Source organism: Panthera leo, chromosome A3 (assembly GCF_018350215.1).
Source record: "Panthera leo isolate Ple1 chromosome A3, P.leo_Ple1_pat1.1, whole genome shotgun sequence".
Lineage (NCBI taxonomy): Eukaryota > Metazoa > Chordata > Mammalia > Carnivora > Felidae > Panthera > Panthera leo.
This window is the reverse complement of record NC_056681.1, coordinates 11,802,909-11,822,938: the sequence shown is the minus strand read 5'-3', so window position 1 is coordinate 11,822,938 and position 20,030 is coordinate 11,802,909. Positions and strand designations below refer to the sequence as shown.

The 20,030-nt window shown below is 46.6% G+C and overlaps 1 protein-coding gene and 1 long non-coding RNA gene across 2 annotated transcripts; one reads left to right on the top strand and one right to left on the bottom strand.

Annotated features, from left to right (window-relative positions):
* Window positions 1–212: 212 nt before the first annotated feature.
* Window positions 213–16,224, top strand: RNF114 (ring finger protein 114). Its single transcript, XM_042930694.1, has 6 exons — window positions 213–375; window positions 6,176–6,326; window positions 8,942–9,048; window positions 9,420–9,534; window positions 13,031–13,138; window positions 14,365–16,224. Exons 1-6 carry the CDS (start codon window positions 236–238, stop codon window positions 14,428–14,430), a joined length of 687 nt encoding a protein of 228 aa, XP_042786628.1. The 5' UTR covers window positions 213–235; the 3' UTR covers window positions 14,431–16,224.
* A 443-nt stretch (window positions 16,225–16,667) lies between these two features.
* Window positions 16,668–19,558, bottom strand: LOC122215433. The gene is made up of 2 exons (XR_006200373.1): window positions 19,049–19,558; window positions 16,668–16,850 (listed from the first exon to the last, which is right to left on the bottom strand). It is a non-coding gene; the product is annotated as an uncharacterized LOC122215433 (long non-coding RNA).
* Window positions 19,559–20,030: the final 472 nt, after the last annotated feature.

Below are 20,030 nucleotides of genomic sequence, written 5' to 3'. Positions count from 1 at the left end.
CCCAGCCTCCGGTCCGAGGGCCAGGAGGAGTGGCCCATCCTCTGGCCCCTCCCCAGCCTCGCGCAACTTCCCATAAGCCACGCCCCAAGTGCCCCGGACCGCACCGCGTTTCACCCGGTCCCTCCCCCGTGGGCCGCGAGCCCCGCCCCCAGCGCGCGCCAGCCTACTACCTCCGCCCCGCCCCCTCGGGCTCCTCCTTCTCGGCCGCCGTTGCGCCGCTCTGCGCGGCAGCAAGATGGCGGCGCAACAGCAGGACCGTGAGGGTGGTGCGCAGCTGGCTGGGCCCGCCGCGGAGGCCGACCCCCTGGGCCGCTTCACGTGTCCTGTGTGCTTAGAAGTGTACGAGAAGCCGGTGCAGGTGCCCTGTGGTCACGTGTAAGCGGCAAGCCTGGGCCTGGTCGGGGGGAGTCTGGTAGGGAGGGGCGAGACCCGGGCTGGGAGGGTTCCGGGGCGGAAGCTCAAGGACCGGTCCACAGGCGGCTCTTCGCGGGGCCCTCCGGGGTTCCTGAAGGTCTGTGGAAGTTGGCGGGGCGTGCTTCTCCGCCCTGCTCGCTTCCAAGTATCCCGCCGTCTGTCGAGTGCCTACGCTGTTCCAGGCGGCCTGTCAGGCTCCTTCTCATCGCCGATAGTGGAGTGGCACCCTGCTGGGGATTAGGGAGGGTCTCAAATCGGCCGCGGCCGTAGGTGGGGCGCCTGGCTGGCTCCATCGGTAGAGAGTGCGACTCTGGATCTCGACGTGGTCGGAGTTTACTTAAAAAAAAAAAAAAAAAAAAAAAAAGTCGGCCCTTAGCCGCAGTTTCTATTGAGTAGCCTGTGCATCGCTCCTAAAGTAAGGCACGTATGGCGTCATGTCTCCAGTTCTGCCAAGTAATTCGAATGTGCACCGAAACTGGAAAAACGCTGAACTAGACTAAAAGAACAAAAGGGAAGTCTTGATAACAGATCTCACCAGTCTGCCTTTAACTGTGAAAGGGGTTGGGAGTTGCGGGTAGCGATTGTTGGCGTTCCTACTTGTGTGCGAGGTTTGCTGCGTTTTGTTTGAGATTAAGCTTCCGTGGCCTGCGTGTTGCTCATACGCTGGTTAGGACGACTGAAGGCAATGTGTCTGAAAATGATAGTACAGACCCTGGGCTGGGGTAGGCGCCTTGAGGTTCGCGGGATTTGAACCTAAGCCTTGCTACATCAGACACACACACACACCTAAGCTGAAACAACTGTAGAAAATGCGGCCACTTCTCGCCGCTGGGAGTTGGCATTTCCTCGGTGGTCTCCCGCAGTGCTTATCATGGGTATCACCTTGGTATTGTTTTTAGGACACCTTTGCTGGGGAGTAGGCACGATAGGCGCCTGCTGGGCTGCACAGGTATTGTCATTCGTGCTGCAGTCCTGCAGAGGAAGAGGGTTGGCAGCCATTTTGCAGGTGAGGGCATCGAGGCTGGCAGGGGGCAGGCTCACCATTGTCCGACCCTTCCCAGATGAACTGCAGGTGTCTCCTTGCCAGCCCAGAGAATGATTGGCACCTGGCAAGGGCTCTCCAGCCACACTGACTGCGGTTTGCTTCTTCAAGTCCTCTAAGCTCTTCCTGGCTTTGGGCTGTTCCCACTTGCGGTTGAGTTAGCCTGGAACTCTTCACACCCCATCTGCATCTCCCCTGCCAACTACTGCACATCCTAAGCCACCTCCCTTATCACCATCCCTCCTTAAACTACTCTGCTTCACTCCTGGGGCTTCCTTCGTCCTTACATCGAGCAGAACTTCGAGGTCATGAGGGCAGTGACCATATCGGTATTGCCCCTCTCCGTGTCCCCAGTGCCTAACGTGTGTCTGAGCATCCATCTTCCAATCTTCCATTCAGCCAACTAAAGTATTTGTGTGCTCACTAGGTGCCAGATTCTTGGGGCGTAGTAAGAAACAAGGTTATGATAGTGCCCTCAGTTTACAGTCTAGTGAATTGCTGGTAGGTGAGACTAACAAGTGTTCAAAGTATTGTGAAAATTCATTGTGCGGTGGGAGGATAGTACAGGGATCAAAGTGGTGGGGATGAGTAGGGGAGCGATTGGGTAATGGGTGGGTGAACCGAGAGATTGGCAGTGGAAGCAAACTCATGTGAGTTACGGTGGAGGCTAGATAGTGTTCTCATTGAATCCTCTTTTCCTTGGATCAGCCCTCCTTTCTACCTTTACCTAATTTTGGACCAATTCGTTGGATTTCTTTTCTTTACTTTTTTTATTTTTCTTATTTATTTTTGATAGAGACAGACTGAGCAGGGGAGGGGCAGAGAGAGGGAGAGACAGAATCGCCGCAGGCAGGCTCCGTGCTGTCAGTAAAGAGCCAGTCTCAGGGCTCGATCTTAAGAGATCATGACCTGAGGCAAGATTGACCTTGCCAGCTCTTAACTCTCAGTTAATCTACTAGGCCACTCAGGCACGCCTCACTGGATTTCATTTACCATTAATGTTTATAAAGAGGCTTGATCTAGTGCAATTTAGCAACTGAAGAGCCGCAAAATTCGAGGTTTTATTGAGCCACATGAACCTTCCCCAGGTCAGAGGTCAAGGGGGAAGTACTGGGTTTTAAACCTTGGCTCTTTTCTATACTCACCACGCTAGTTCCAGGTGTTCGTCAACTCAGCGCTGATTGAAGACAGATAGATGCACCCCTGTGAGGGGAGCGGAGTCTCCCTTAGCTCTAGCCAAGTGCTTTTTGCTCAGCAAGAAGTGGCAGATATTTGCTAACGTCTCTGCTTGGAAACCAGCATCTTTGTAGCTCTGGCTGGATGGGGCATTGAGTTTTTATAAAACTTTATTTCAAGCCCTAAATGACTGTGTCTCTGCAATTCAGTGGCATATAGCTGGAGAAGGGACTTTGTACATACCGCTGTAACAGAAAGGGTGGAGCACCAAGAAGACTGGACTAGATCAAGGCCCATAAATAAAAAAGGGAAACGGAAAGCCAGCCCATGATACAGGAACCATTTAAAACCAGGCTTGCAAAGGAAATGGTCAATAAAACTAAAAGGCAAACAACAATGGGAGATGATACTTGCAAATGACATCGGATAAAGAGTATAAAAACCTATAAAGAATTTACCAAACTTAACACCCAAAAAAACAAATAATCCAGTGAAGAAATGGGCAGAAGACATGAATAGACGCTTTTCCAAAGAAGACATCCAGATGGCCAACAGACACATGAAAAGATGCTCAACGTCACTCCTCATCGGGGAAATACAAATCAAAACCACACTGAGATACCACCTCACACCTGTCAGAGTGGCTAAAATTAACAACTCAGGAAACAACAGATGCTGGGGAAGATGTGGAGAAACAGGAACCCTCTTGCACTGTTGGTGGGAATGCAAACTGGTGCAGCCACTCTGGAAAACAGTGTGGAGGTTCCTCAGAAAATTGAACTACCCTACGACCCAGCAATAGCACTACTAGGAATTTATCCAAAGGATACAGGAGTGTTGATTCATAGGGGCACATGTACCCCAATGTTTACAGCAGTGCTTTCAACAATAGCCAGATTATGGAAAGAGCTTAAATATCCGTTAACTGATGAGTGGATAAAGAAGATGTGGTTTATATATACAATGGAATACTACTTGGCAATGAGAAAGCATGGAATCATGCCATTTGCAACAACATGGATGGAACTGGAAGGTGTTACGCTAAGTAAAATAAGCCAGAGAAAGGCATATGTTTTCACTCATATGTGGAACTTGAGAAACTTAACAGAAGACCATGGGGGAAGGGAATGGGAAAAAACAGGGAAGCAAACCATAAGAGACTCTTAAATACAGAGAACAAACTGAGGGTTGCTGGGCGGGGAGAGGGGAAAACGGGTGATGGGCATTGAGGAGGGGACTTGATGGGATGAGTACTGGGTGTTGTATGTAAGCGATGAACCACGAGAATCTACCCCCAAAACCAAGAGCACACTTTACACACTGTATGTTAGCCAGTTTGACAATACATTACGTTAAAAAAAAAACAACAAACTTGCATGTTGGGCATGTCTCTGGCACAAAGTGGCTTGTGCATATTTGGTTAATGAGCTGTGTATCCTGGTGTGTGCTTGGAGGAAGGCTTGAAGCTGCTTCTACCTACCATCTAGGCTTCGTTTCTCTGGGACCCTCAGTTCTCTTGGGTTACTCTGGTGATCTGCCTTTGAGAAGAGGTACAAGAAGTGATGGCCACAAGACCCTGTCTACCTCTCCAACCTAATCACTCACCCTCTCTCAGTGGTCTACCCATCATGGTCCCAAAGCCTCCCTTCCTGCTTTTTGGAAACGCCTTTGCACTTGGTATATCATCTCTGCGTGTACCTCTTTGTGTCCAGGTCTGTGTGGCTGTGTCCTCATAGTTTTGGGTCTCAGCTCAGAGGCAGAGGGCCAGAGAAAGAGAATCCAAAGCAGGCCTCACATTCAGCACGGAGCCTGACTCAGGGCTTGTTCCCACAACCCAGGGATCGTGATCTGAGCCAAATCAAGAGTCAGTCACTCAACTGACTGAGCCGCCCAGGTGCCACTCAAATATTACTACCTCTTTAAAGAAGCTCTGTATGATTTATGTCGGCTGATCTCTTTGCCTTGTTTTATTTCGTTCGTATACTTCATCCGTATTGGAAATTAACATTTGTGTTTTTCTCCACTTTGGAATATAAACATCAGGGTGCCTGGGTGGCTCAGTCACTTAAGCATCGGACTCCAGCTCAGGTCATGATATCCCCGTCTGTGAGTTTGAGCCCCGCGTCGGGCTCTGTGCTGACAGCTCGGAGCCTGGAGCCTGCTTCATATTCTTTATCTCCCTCTTTCTCTGCCCCTTCCCTGCTCGCTCCCTCTTGCTCTCTCAAAAATAAATAAACATTAAAAAAAAAAAAATGAAGACTGGGATTTTGTTTCCTTCTCTGCTTTACTCTCAGTGATGAATCGCTAGGCCCCCTCACCTTCTTCCAGACTGGTCTGTTTCGTGTGGCAGTGTTAACACCTAGCTTAATGACAGAGAGGAAGAAAGTCCTTAGAGACGGTAAAAATTTGTGAGATGCACCGGTTACCTTTGATGATACGTGTTGAATTCTTCCTAACAGATTTTATTATCCTGCCTTAAGTGTCTCAGTTTGGGCATGTAGCTGGGCTATTTTCATGTCTTAGTGTCCATTCTTTCTGTGTGTCCGTTCATTCTTATCTCAGCATTATTACCTGCCTAGTTTCAGGATAGAAACTTGGCCATCTTTGACTTCCCTTCTCCAAACTCAGTAAGCTACCGAGTACTGCTGACTCCCCCTCTGAATCATTTCTTCAGTTAATTCACTGTTGCCTCAGGCCCTCAGAATTCCTTGCCTTAGCTATCTGTTTGGTTCTACTTCAAGGCTCCTGTCTTTCCTCACCTTAAAAAAAAAAAAATTAAAAACCAAGAACTCTATTGTCCATGATAACCTCAGCTATTTTTCTAAAACTTGGATTTGGCCTTGTTGATTGATACCTTTAAACATCTGGGTTCCTACTGTTTCTGAGGAAAAGTGTTAGACTTTTATTTCCTTAGGTGCATCCTGAATTTTTTAAGTCTAAGGGCCTAGAGTATTCTTCCCTTCTGCCAGTGGAGCTCTTTCTTCTGAGGCTGTTTCATGAATGCTGCCTTTGAAGTCTTACCAGCCCTGACCTCCTTGGGTCACAACTAGTTGATCTTCTCTCTGTGTCCTCATGGTGCTTTATATTCACCTCGAATGGTAGCTCCTCCTGTTTGTGGTGCATTTCACAGGTGCTTGACAGTGTACCAAGAAGGGTCTGCTATCCATATCCCATTCCAGTAATCCCAGAGGTAGCTGCTGCCGTCTCCATTTCACGGAGGAAAAACCGAGGTTCAGGAAAACTCCCCCAGGTCCCTCAGTGGCAGGTGCTGAGGTTTGAAGACTGGGCCATGACCCCTCTCACCGTGTCCCATGATAGTTGGCGTTTTGTTTCGCATTTGTTTCTGTTGGTGGACCCGTGTGTGCTTTGCAGGACCTCCACCCCCTGCTTTTCTGGCCTGGGAGGACTCCGCATTTGAATCAGGAGTTAGGGAGCAACGTGTTTTTAACCCATTACTCATTGACGTCTTTTTAAAAGTTTATCCATTTTTGTTGTCTTGTCTCCACGGTGCATGACGCAGGTTCTCTGTGTGTCTTGTTCTAGCTTTTGCTCTGCATGCCTGCAGGAATGTCTGAAGCCGAAGAAGCCTGTCTGTGGGGTGTGTCGCAGCGCTCTGGCACCTGGCGTCCGAGCCGCGGAGCTCGAGCGGCAGATCGAGAGCACAGAGACTTCTTGCCATGGCTGCCGTAAAAATGTATGTGGAAGTAAAACGGAAGTCGGTGTCCTTCTGCGATGAGGGGGTAAAACACAGAGCTGTTGCCACGTGTTTCTCAAGTTAGAGCATGACTAGGTGACTAACAGCACGTGTGCATGCTAGTTATCTGCAGCCGTGGCTGTGCTGTTTGATTTTAGTACCTTTATTGGTTTTGATTTGCTTTTTAAAGAGTTGGTTTAGTATATTATACATCGTAGCTTTGGAAACTAAAACGTTATCCCATTTTGTTCCTTTAAAAGACGCGCTTTTCCAAAATTATGCGTAACTTTAGATCATAATGACAATGCTATTTATTTCTTTTTAAATATGTATTTATTTTGAAGGAAGGAGCACACACACGCGTTTGCAAGCTGGGAAGGGTCAGAGAAAACCCCAACAGGCTCCACACTGTCAGCGCATAACCTGACGCAGGGCTCTGTCTCCTGAACCATGAGATCAGGATTTGGATGCTTAACTAACTGAGCCATCCAGGAGCCTTTGTTTCTTAATTGTTTTAACATAAGATGAGGTCATCTCAAAAAAGTTACCTGCTGTAACGAGTTTGAGGGAAAATTTTGTCATCTGTGTCAAAATAGATATAAAACTTAATATTTGAACTTTTTAGCACTTGATAGGAATCACGACATAAAGGTCAGTATGAAATTATTTGATTATAATAGCAATACCAAACATTTGAAGTGCACCCATTCTGTTGTATAATCTTGTCAGAATCCAGTGTATTTAACATCTGTAATAAAGGAGAAATGTTATTCTTATTTTCCAACAGATGCACACAGCCTTACAGGTTTTAAAATCATTATGATTTTCTTAATTTCAGATCATACAAAAGTATAAAATAATGTAGGCTTGTTTCCTACTCTAGAGATTACCTTTTTATTTTTTTAATGTATTTATTTTGAGAGGGGGTGTGAGTGAATGGGGGTGGGGGCGGGGGCAGGGGCAGGGGCAGAGGCAGAGAGACAGAATCCCAAGCAAGCTCCATGCTGTCAGCACAGAGCCCAGCATAGGGCTCAGCACAGGGCTCAATCCCACAAACTGTGAGATCGTGACCTGAACCAAAATCAAGAGTCATATGCTTAACCAACTGAGCCACCCAGGTGCCCCCAGAGATGACCTCTTTACAAGTGATTCAGTTTAGAAGGCTGCAAAACATTTTTTGCCCTTTGACAAACGCAGATCTAAGGTTTTTTTTTTTTCTTAAAAAATTTTTTTTTTGACATTTTATTTATTTTTGAGACAGAGAGAGACAGAGCATGAACAGGGGAGGGGCAGAGAAAGAGGGAGACACAGAATCTGAAACAGGCTCCAGGCTCTGAGCCGTCAGCCCAGAGCCCGGCGCGGGGCTCAAACTCACGGACCGCGAGATCGTGACCTGAGCTGAAGTCGGACGCTTAACCGACTGAGCCACCCAGGCGCCCCTCTAAGGTTTTTACCAAATAAAGTTGTCAGAATTTTACAAAATAGGATCACAGTATATAATTCTAGAGCTTTTTCTCATTTTTGAAAAAAAACTTTCACTTAATGACTTACTAGTCTAACGTGTCAGTTTCATTACTTTAACACATTAGTGTGGATGGCCATAGAATGGATATACGTTACCATCTCCTTCCTTTCAGATTGATTTAGCACTAAGGGTACACAGTGGCTACTGTTCTGAATAGGGATATTTGCCATCCCTTTTAATTGGGAGCTCTTTGGTTGGCAGCTCGAAGTCAAGTTCTTTAGCTGGAGGTAAGACAGAAAGAAGCATTATGGTAAACCAGAGCTCAAATATTGAAACTTTCTTTTTTTCTTGTGCCTTCCTTTAATTTTGGAACTCAGGATATTGAAATGAAGTTACCCATTACTTTATGTATGCGTGATGGATTTTTCTTTTTCTGTATACTTTTGATATTCTCCATTTTAAAGATTAATGTTTGTATTGTATCATATCTCTACGTGTATTCTGCCTCAGAAAATGTTTATCTTCCCTTTACCTCCCCTTTTTCTTCATTCCTTATACTTTTTCTTTCTTTTTAGAACACCTGCGATGAAGCGCTCTCCTCTAGGTTTTCTCTTTTCAACTCGTAAAGGCTAGATTCTGTAGGAGAAATAGAATTCAGATTTCTGGATTTCTGCTTTTTGTTTTTGTTTTTTTAAAGATTATTTACCACAGTCTGGAATTCTGTACCTTAACTAGAATTACTGGTCTTTATCTCTTATACTTAAATGATTACTTTTTGCTGCTGCACATAATAGAATGTGGTTCTTGGCTTGCTGTGAAGAGGCTAGTTTAAATGCTATGTGTAAAACTTTTAAACCTTCCCTGGGTTTGGAGTGTGTCTGAGCAGAGAGCATACCTTGAATACAAAAACCTCTAGGAGACTGATTTTCGAGTGGAAGCAGACATCCTGGATTGGTCAAGTAAGACATCAGCTTTGGTATTAACAGAGCCCCTGCCACAAACGTGGTTTTAGCCCTGTCAGCATAGCTGGGAGCCTGGTGAGATTGTTTGCAGGGTGGTACAGGTCTGGTTTTCACCTGGCCCTTGCTTCGGGACTGTGTGGGACCTGGTCCAAGGTCTGACTAACTTGTGGGCTGTCATTCTTCCTAAGTTCTTCCTATCCAAGATCCGGGCCCACGTGGCTACCTGTTCCAAATACCAGAATTACATCATGGAAGGTGTGAAGGCCACCACCAAGGATGCCTCCCTTCAACCAAGGTGAATGACTCCCTCAGGTGCAGGTCCTCTTCTGCTATGAAGACAGTGGACACTTTGCATGTTTCAGGGTTTAGTTGTAGGAGTTTGGGGAAGTGGATGTATAGTTATCATTCAGATGTATGCTGGCTACGGATGTACCACTATTATCTGTCCGTTTTCGTTTTGGGGTGGGGTGTGGAGGACTCTGATGTTCACTTCAAATGTTAGCTCTGCTATGAAGTTATGTTTGAAACAGTTGATGTGCTTCTGAGGTAATTGTCAGAATCCCCGTCATAACACTTTGAACTCTGCTCCCTTTTGGAGGTATGGAGATGGAAGTGTGGAAGGGTACTCACAAAGAGATTTCTTCTGTTCTGCCTTTCATCTTCCAGGAACGTCCCAAACCGTTACACCTTCCCTTGCCCGTACTGTCCCGAGAAGAACTTTGATCAGGAAGGGCTAGTGGAACACTGCAAGCTGTCCCATAGCACGGACACCAAATCTGTGGTAAGAGGAGCTTTTTATGGAAAAAAATTAAACAGAAAAATGAACAGGAGTAGTGCAGCGAACTGTGTACCCTTCACCTAGATTCACAGATTGGTAACATTTTACAGTATATGCTTAATGATACTCTGCGTGATACTCTACATTTTGCTAGCCATTCAATAATAAGTTACAGATACCATGACCTTTTGTCCTACACACTTCAGCATATACCTCCTAAGAACAAGAGCATTTTCTTCGAAAATCACGTTTTTTGTGTTTGTCACGCTCAGGAGATGTAACTTTGACATAATCTGATATCTAATATAAAATTCATGTTTAAATTTTAACAATTGTAGGGGTGCCTGGCCAGCTCACTTGGCGGAGTATGCAACTCTTGATGTCGGGGTCATGAGTTGGAGCCCCACGTTGGGCCTAGAGATTACTTAAAAAAAAAAAAAAAAAAAAAAGTGGACTGCCCTTGAATTTTAACCATTGTTATGTCCTTCATAGCAATATCCTCCTGCCCCCAAGTCCTTGATCTGTGTGTTACACGTAATTGTCATGTCTCTGGTGCTAGGTCTTTCTTTGCCTTCCATGACCTTAACATTTTTAAAATTTTTTTTTTTAACGTTTATTAATTTTGAGACAGAGAGAGACAGAGCATGAACAGGGGAGGGGCAGAGAGAGAGGGAGACACAGAATCGGAAGCAGGCTCCAGGCTCTGAGCGGTCAACCCAGAGCCGGATGCGGGGCTCGAACTCACGGACCGCGAGATCATGACCTGAGCGGAAGTCGGCCGCTCAACCGACTGAGCCACCCAGGCGCCCCGAACTTAACATTTTTAAAGAGGACAGGCCAGTTGTTTTGTAAGAGGTCCTTGGATTTCGGTTTGTGTGTTTTTTCATCATCAGAAGCAGGGACGTTCCATAAGCGATGTGTCCTCCAGATGCCGCTTCAGGGGTCATGTGATACCGGTTGGCCCCTTTGTTGGTAACGTTCATTTGGATCGCTTCGTGTCCACCAGGTGTCTTCTGTGTAAAGCTGTCGTTTTCCTTTTGAGAGTAGTATCTTTATAGTTGTGGGGAAAGGGAATGTATATGAAATTACGGTGCACCTGAGTGGCTTAGTCGGTTAAGCATCTGGCTTCAGCTCAGGTCATGATGTCACAGTCTGTGGGTTTGAGCCCCATGTCGGGTTCTGGGCTGACAGCTCAGAGCCTGGAGCCTGCTTCGGATTCTGTATCTTCCTCTCTCTCAGCCCCTCTCCCACTCATGATCTGTCTCTCATAAATAAACATTAAAAAAAAATTACTAGGAAAGTGTTTATCACTCCTTTAGGTATCACAGACTGGTACGTAGGGTTTTTTTGTTGTTTTTTTTTTTTTTTAATGTTTGAATGTGGTCCTTTTCAGTAGTATTACCCTTTCCTCTTTTTCCTTTCAAATAAGTTCTATCCCCAACATTGCGGTTTCTGGTACTACAACCTAATTTTCTCTTTTTTCCCCTCCTTTGGCTTTCTGACATTCCTGTGGTTATTTTGTCTCTGTTGAAGCCCCTCTTCCTTCCTCCATTGGCCCTCTGTTCTATCCCTTCTCCCTTTGCAGAACTCCTTCGTAACTGTGGATGTTTCAGCCCTTCCCTTTGGAAGTGACCTCCTCCTCAGTCTCCTGACCTGACCCGTGATCTAGCCCCATATCCACAGCTGCCTGCCCAGCTCCTTCCACCAGGAATCTTCCACCATTTCAGATTCGTCTTTTGCTAATCCCTTTTGTTACGATACCTTCCTTATTACTGGTGGAGTTCCATCTCTAAGCTGACCACTGAGGCCTGCTTCTCCCTGTCCCAGCTCCTCTCTGTCCATCTCTGTCCATCTCTGAATTTTCCGTTCTAGCCAGCTGATCGCCTGGAATGCCTGTATTGCTGACTCCTGGCCTTTCCTCTGTGCCATTGCCAGTCTTGTGGAGCACCCTTTCATGTTGTGTCTTTCCAAATACCTCCCAGTCTTCAACGCCCAAACTGACTTCTTTATTATTTTATTTTATTTCATTTTTGTTTTTATTTTATTTTTTAATTTATTTAATTTATATCCAAGTTAGCATATAGTGCTACAGTGATTTCAGGAGTAGATTCCTTAATGCCCCTTACCCATTTAGCCCATCTCTCCCAACCCCTCCAGCAACCCTCTGTTCTCTATATTTAAGAGTCTCTTATGTTTTGTCCCCCTCCCTGTTATATTATTTTTGCTTCCCTTCCTTTGTGTTCATCTGTTTAGTATCTTAAATTCCTCATATGAGTGAGGTCATATATTTGTCTTTCTCTAATTTCACATAGCATAGTACCCTCCATTTCCATCCATGTAGCTGCAAATAGCAAGATTTCATTCTTTTTGATTGTTGAGTAATACTCCATTTGTGTGTGTGTGTGTGTGTGTGTGTGTGTGTGTGTGTGTATACCACATCTTTATCCATTCATCCATCAATGGACATTTGGGCTCTTTCCATACTTTGGCTGTTGTTGATAGTGCTGCTGTAAACATCGGGGTGCATGTGTCCCTTTGAAACAGCACACCTGTATCCCTTGGGTAAACACCTAGTAGTGCAATTGCTGGATCATAGGGTAGTTCTATTTGTAATTTTTTGAGGAACCTCCATACTGTTTTCCAGAGTGGCTGCACCAGTTTGCATTCCCACCAGCAGTGCAAAAGAGATCCTCTCTCTCTGCATCCTCGCCAACATCTGTTGTTGCCTGCGTTGTTAATGTTGGCCATTCTGGCAAGTGTGTGAGGTGGTATCTCCCTGATGAGTGATGTTGGGCATTTTTTCATGTGTCTGTTGGCCATCTGGATGTCTTTGGAGAAATATCTATTCATGTCTTTTGCCCATTTCTTTACTGGATTATTTGGTTTTTGGGTGTTGAATTTGATAAGTTCTTTATAGATTTTGGGTACGAACCCTTTATCTGATATGTTTGCAGATATCTTCTCCCATTCTGTTGGCTGCCTTTTAGTTTTGCCGATTGTTTCCTTCTCTGTGCAGAAGCTTTTTATTTTGATGTGGTCCCCATAATTCCCAAATCGACTTCTTACATGAGGGCTTTTCAACCTCAGCCCTCTCGTCTCAGCATTTACTTTGTAAAAATAGCACAGAAGGTTGTGTTTTACTTCCTCAGGTTATTGTTCATCTGTCATTTCCTTGTTTTTCTTTGTGCTTTTGGATCATTTTGTGTGCTGGGTCAGAAGGCCATAGTCTAGGCCCCTACTGGGCTAACACATTGTCCTGACCATAGTAGGGGATCAGGAAAGGGTAGGATCATGGCCGTTAGGCACTCTCACGTGTCATTTGACCTGAGTGGGAGACTGACCGTGTTTTCTGGGATACGAACGTACCTATGAAGGAGTGGCCAGGCCCTAAACTGATGTGTCAGGAAAGCTGCCCTGGAAGAAAGGCCAGATACGGGCCACGGAGGGCTAATGTTAGGTCAAAGGTCAGGTGCCTAAGACCGTGCTTTTTTGTTGAAAGGTTTGTCCGATATGTGCCTCGATGCCTTGGGGAGACCCCAACTACCGCAGCGCCAACTTCATAGAGCACATCCAGCGCCGGCACCAGTTTTCGTACGACACTTTTGTGGTGAGTCTGGAGCCCGGGGCCTCATCTCTCCCCTGGGGTAACAGCACAACAACATCCCTTCTCTTTCCTGGAAAGCTGTGGGTCCCCTTGTTGAGTTTTGTCACTGATGTGATGGGCTCCCTGGAACAGCAGCTGTGTGGTCTGTGTTCGTGAGCCCACTCGGTGGTCGGAGCCTTTGTTGTGTCTGCAGTGAGACGTGATGTAAGATTGCTCCTGGGTTTTCTTCCAGAAGTTTTTCCCACTTTCTTTTGGTATGTGTAGTTTCTACCCGTTCCAGCACCTGGCTTGGGATCCTGAAGCTCAGATGCCCATGGGGACCGGGCAGGTAATGGAAATGGTCTCCCTGAGGATTTGCAAGCCAGACGGCACCTGACACATGTCATGCTGCCATCAGCGCCCGCTGACAGTGGTGTGTAGAGACACAGGCACGGCATTGCCAGTTTTCTCCGCCTGTCCCAACCCCAAGAAGCTGGGAAGGCGGAATTCCACATGAAGTGTCACATGTTCTTTAGAGCGTCTTAGGTCAAACAAAACACATCCACTTGCCAAAAGTAGTCATCCGGTTTGTGTCCTTTCCCCAGTGCTGAGTGGGTTTGAAGGGACCCACTGTTGTGTTAGCATTCTAGCAATAGATAAATTTGGCCAAACCCTTGAAGTAGAACATTTGTTTGTTTGTTTATATACATATATATGTATGCTGTGAGGATTTTAGAATAGGCTGTGTTTCAGGACCCAAGAAGGAAAGCATGACTCTTTCCTAAGTTGTCCTAAGAATGTGTATTCTCAGTCTAAGAGAGTGTCTGAGATTCAGACTTCCCAATAACTGTCCTTTTTGTTAGTGCCCTGAAGACAGATGAAATTCCCGAGTTGTGATCAAGTAGGTAATTTGGCCTCGTTGAATGAAAAGTCCAGTTTCACTGCAGTGAAAGTCCTCCCATGTGAGCACTCGGTCTGTGCCAGGCCCCGCGCACAGGTGCCCTGTGGTCCTCATAGTCCCCGTCCAAGGGAGCCATCAGTGTTCTCCTCCTCAGGAGGAGGCGGCAGAGGCCCAGAGAGGTCGAGCAGTTGGCCCAGAGCTCCGTGGCTGGCACCAGAAACAAGCTGGGATCCGTGCTGGGCCAGGCGTCTCCGGAGCCTGTCACTGGGCCGCCCCGCTTCCCCCATTGAACGGGAGTCTTTGCGGCTGTGACGGGTGCCGAGGCCAAGGGTCTGTGTTTCGCCCTTAGGATTACGATGTCGATGAAGAGGACATGATGAATCAGGTGTTGCAGCGCTCCATCATCGATCAGTGAGCGGTCTCTACTGTCCAGCTCGTGCTCCAGAGCGTCCGTTGTGTGTTGGGCGTGAAACATGTGACTCCTACACCTTCAATGTACAACAGACCTGGAAGTGAGCTGTGGTCACTTCTGACAGGGAAAAGGTCCCCAGGTCAGAGCCGTCCCTTCCTTTGGGGTCTCCCCTACTGTTAAGTCTGTCATGTGTCTGGTCTCTGATTGCCCTCAGCTGCTCCCTGGAGTTTCCGCTTCCTCTTCTGGAAGAGAATCCAGATTCTCCACCTACCCTTGTTTCACTCTGGTTCCTCCCCTTTAGTGTGCATCTCTCAGGTCCTCTGAGCCAGCCAGGACCTGTTCTGGGTCACGAATAGCACAAACGAGACCAGCACCTCCCTCCTCTCCTTGTCCCTGAGGTGAGGTGTGTGAGCTCTGGCAAAAGTGTGTCCCGTCGGCGGGGGGGCTCCTTCTGTGCTGCGGAGGTTCTGTTAGTTGGTCCTTAGCAGCAGCTGCCGGAAGCTGGAGTGTACCTCCTGGGAAGCATTTCAAAAGGCCCGTTGGGGTGAATGTTCTGGGTTTAGCATGATCTGATGCTGGAAGTTTTGATTAGTTCTATTTTCCTACCGCTCCTGCACACCCTTAGAGCTAACTGGTTCAGTCTTAAATGCCTGCATGGTGCCTTTTTAGGATAAGGTGTAACCACATCTTTTTAGTGACAATAAGTGTTTCTAGGTTAGGAAAGTTAAACTCCATTTATCCATAAGTGGGGAGGAGGGTCAGCTAAGAGCAGTGCGAGGGCCGTAGCTTTTTGGTTCCGATTTTCAAACTAACATGGTATTTTCAAAGGACTGCTTCATGTTTGCCTCTCTGTTTGGGAACCTGCTTACATTCTTGTCCTTGAGGCACAAAAAGGAGTCCTCACATGAGTAAGAAGGAAGAGGTTTGGGGGCTCCAGTAGATACTATAGTTATTTTATCTTTTATTTGGTAACTTAGATTAAACTGAGTATCTGAGTATTGCTTTTCTATCATAAATGGTTTCCTTATGAAACGAATTTCCATCTGTAAATCAGTGTGTGAAACCTGCCTTGTAAAGCAGAGGTCATGGGAAATCTAGTCTCACAGCCTGCTGTCTCCTTTTGACAAGACGCACTGTTGAAAAGGCAAACACAGCTCTTGTGAGCACTTGTTAATGGAAACTGCTGGAAACTAGCTCAAGAAACTTGAAGTTCACCATGTTTTGCGAATATTAATAAATACAAGGCTGAGAGCGGTGTCAGTCTAATCTGTAGGAACATAACCAAAAGACGTGGGTTTAGGTTCATTTTTTCGTGTCAGACCTCTCTACTCTGAACATGGAAAGTTTTTCTGGACAGTGGCTGAGGTTGTAAGTGACAGGGAGCTTTGGGGCCTGTGAGCACCGCTGTTGTGGGCCTCTCCCTGCCTGCCGGTGGGGGCTGCAGACGCCTAGTGACCAGCAAAGACAGGGCCCTTTGCTAGGCAAAATAATCTCTTCTAATGTGATGTTGCTTTGGAGGGCCCAAATGTTAAGGTCAGCGCCTTCGCTGTGATTTCGGGAAAAAGTTCACTTAGCCCTCCCTGACTTGAGAGGTCTGAATCTGGAGGGAAATTTGACAAAGCCTTCATTTGAGGGAACGGATGAGAGTGTCCATCTCACTAATGGTACCAAGAAACTGATTTCCTTGTATTAAGTGCACTTCATGTATTTCTAATAAGATGACTTTCCAGAAAGTGAAATTTGTTATGTTCTGGCTTTTAAAAGGTGAAATATAAATAAATTTCATAATTTATCTGATTGGCAAGCTGTAATGCCTGTTTTCATTAACCACTTTTTTTTTTTTTTTTTTTTTTTTTTTAATTTCAAACGTTTATTTCGAGAGAGGGAGAGAGAAAATTCCCAAGCAGGCCCTGCTGTCAGCACAGAGTCTGACACAGGGCTCGACCCTATGAACTGCGAGATCGTGACCTGAGCCGAAATCAAGAGTCAGACATTGAGGACTGAGCTACCCAGGTGTCCCTCATTAACCACCTTTTGCTGAGGTTTGGGCCTGAGGAGACTCTAGAAGATTGTTGCTCTTTCTAAGGAGACATTCTTGTTTGTCACAAGTCCCATCTGGCTCTGATCTTTGTTCTGACGCTTTAATAGTGGGGCCTCACTGAGCTTGTCCTCTCTTGGAAATGAACACAACCCCGACTTGTCACAGCTGGGAATTCTGGTGAGGCAAGAAGTGATCGTGCTCCATGAAATAAGGCTTTATTTAGACACGTGGCTTCAGCTCCATTCCAATGACTTAGCATCCCCGAGATGTTGTAGTAACGGGTTTTGTGCATTAAGATCTGAGGTCATGGCATGTTTAAGTTCTGCACGCTGCCACTGGCTGTGGGACATCTGGCAAATATTTTCCCTTTTTAAATGTTTCCCTGCAATAAAATAGGAGTGATGTTTCTGGCTTCTAGTTTCTTTATAAAGTAGGAGATACTTGCTATTTATTAACTAGCTGCCAATTACTAATCCCTTATCAATTTATAATTATACAGTTAATATGTGCCTAGCACAGTGCTGACACATAAAAGATGCCTAGTAAATAACATATATGCCTGAATGTAAGGAAGTCATTCATTTTTCCAGTAAGGAAATTTTTAAAGTTTTTTGGCCAAATTGACTATAAGAGCGTTTATCACTGCAAATGAACTATTCAAATGTCTACTTATTTTTAATTACATATATTTAAATGTAGAAGTGTTGCTTTTTTTTATTTAAAAAAAAAATTTTTTTTTTAATGTTTTAGTTTTTGAGACAGAGCATGAGCAGGGGAGGGGCGGAGAGAGAGGGAGACACAGAATCGGAAGCAGGCTCCAGGCTCTGAGCTGTCAGCACAGAGCCCGACGTGGGGCTCAAACTCACGAACTGTGAGATCGTGACCTGAGCCGAAGTCGGATGCTCAACCGACTGAGCCACCCAGGCGCCCCTAGAAGTGTTGCTTTTATCTAGTCGTACATTTCCAGGAATAGCTGCATCTTAAAGTTCTTGGGATTCAAGGAGCAATGTACACAAAACCCTGGCAGGACGCCTGCTGCATTGTGGGCACTCAGCTCCTGGACTTCTCTCCCTGGCCTTGTCCGTTCCGATCCCAATCCCATGGGAACCTTAAATTGAATGCGGCCCAAACTGAGTTCAGCATCTCCAGCTTCCTCCCTCCACGCCCCTCCCTCTTTATCATTCCCTCTTGCTACGGACAGTACCAGCAATCCATGAGTCTTCTTACCCTGCCTTTATACCCCCACCTTTGGCTAAAGCAGTTAAGTCCTGGACTCCGGTTACACATCAGGAAATCACAAGGTCTAATCCTACACACGGCGGCAGTCCTTGAAGGCCTTTGTCATCCCAGACAGATCAAGAAAATGGCATTTGAACCGAGACCTGAATGAAACAAGGGACAAACCTGCTGACCAGGTAGGGAAGAGCGTTCCTGGAGGGAATGTTCAGAGGCCCTAACGGGAGCCTGTGTGTTACGCTGGGGCAGGGCAGTGAGGGGGCAGTCATGGGAGTGCGTCAACAGGCGGCTGCCGGAGGGGGGCAGATCTGGGGCTTTTCTCTGGGTGAGATGGGAGCATTGGAGGTTCGAGTGACAAGACCTGGTCTAGGTTTAAAGAAGATCCTTCTGACTTCTTACGACTAGACAAAATATTTTTACTTTTGATTTAGGTATGTAAGTAAGTGAGAGTCGGCAGGCATTTGAGTATTTCATCTGCAATGGTGAAAGCTCTCATGTTCAGTTTGGCCAAAAAACTTTTTAAAATTTCCTTATTGGGGAAATGGATGATGTCTTCATATTCAGGCATACACAGTATTGACTGAACACCTACCATGTGCCAGCACTGTGCCAGGCACTGGGGATTCACATATAATCAAATGTATAATTACAGACTGGTAAGTGTTCACGGTAAGGGATTAATAAATGGTAGCCGTTTAATAAATAGTAAACATTCCTACTTTGTGAAGAAACCAGAAGCCAGAAGTCCACGGGCTCACAGTATCACCTAGACCTTTTCTCCTTTCTCCACCTGGGCCTTCTCCCTCCCACTCGAGTGCGTTGGGTGTTGCCTGCTGTTGGCTCTCTTCCTAAATAGCATCTGAACGTGATTGGGTTTCTCCCACCATCTACCTACTGGCCCCTACCTCTCCTCCAAGTTCATACCCAGACACCTTGAGCTGGTTGTCCTCCCCCACTGCTTCAGTTTCTCTTCTTTCCCAATTTTACTCAGCTCCTCCAACCTGTGCTTTGAACCCTGCCCTCCCCCAAAGACCAGACAGGACAAGGCACGTCACTGACTCCAGCAGATAGGTCAGTCTCTCTTAGTCCCCTCCACTTCATCTTTAGCCTGTTTCGTGCTCTTGACCCGGCCCTCCTCTTAGAAACTTGCTGCTGCTGCAACACCATCCTGGTTTCTTTTCCTCTTTCTTTACCATATTCCTTTTCCATTTCCTTGGCAGCTGCCATCTCCTGGTTCCCTTCCCTTAGCTGTTAGAATTCTTCAGCCTCTGCCCTAGACTCACCCCGTGTCCTCTCCCCAGGCAGACTCCCCCCACTGACCACTCTTCTCTTGGCTTTCGTTACCGTCCATGTGCTGATGAGCCCAGACCCGTAGTTCTCGACCAGACGGCTCTCTGGAGCTCCAGGCCCACGGAGCCAGCTTCTTCTAAGAGCTGTCTGCAGAATGACTCGAAAGCATCTTTGGTTCTGCATGGCCCAAACTGAGTGAGCTCTTCCTCTGCCCTCTTACTGCCACACCTCGTGCTGGGTCCTTCACCCCCCAGCACCTTAGGGAAGGTGCTACACGTCCCTCCAGGTTGCTCAAGAGTTAGCCTAAACATCATCTTTAACTCCTTTGTCTACCTCAGCACCCCATGTTACAAAATTATGATGTCAGCTCCCACATCACTATCCCACTGCCACCAGCATCTCAAAACCCGCCATGACCTCACCTGAATTACCGACGCAGCTTTCCTTCTGGCCTCTCCAGTGTTCTCTAGCCAACATCCACTGCATCTTCCACCAAGCTGCCAGAAGGAGCCTTGAAAACCCTTCAAAGGCTCCAGTTACCCTCGGATAAAGTCCCACCACCTTGCTGTGGCCCTCCAGGCCCCCTGTGCTCTGCCCTCTGCCTGCCTCTCCAGCCTCAACTCCCGACACTCCTTGTGCTCTGACCATACGGGCCTTCTTTCCATGTCGCAAGCGTGTCAGGTCTCCCACTGTTCCTCTGAAATAGTTGGTCCTGCTGGCCCCCTCCTCCACTTCCCCCACTGTTTTTGCTTCCCAGTTGCAGTTTGGATTCCTAGATCAGACTTTCATGTCTGATGTTCGTCTAGAAACTTCTGACATTAATCAGAGTGTGTATTTAAAAAATTATTTATTTGTTTTGAGAGAGAGTGAGCATGTGAGCGAGGGGAGGCAAGGGAGTGACAAAGAATCCCAGGCAGGCTCCTTGCTGTTGGTGCAGAGCCTGACGCGGAGCTTGAACTCACGAACCACGAGATCATGACCTGAGCCGAAACCAAGAGTTAGACACTTAACTGACTGAGCCACCAAGGCGCCCCCA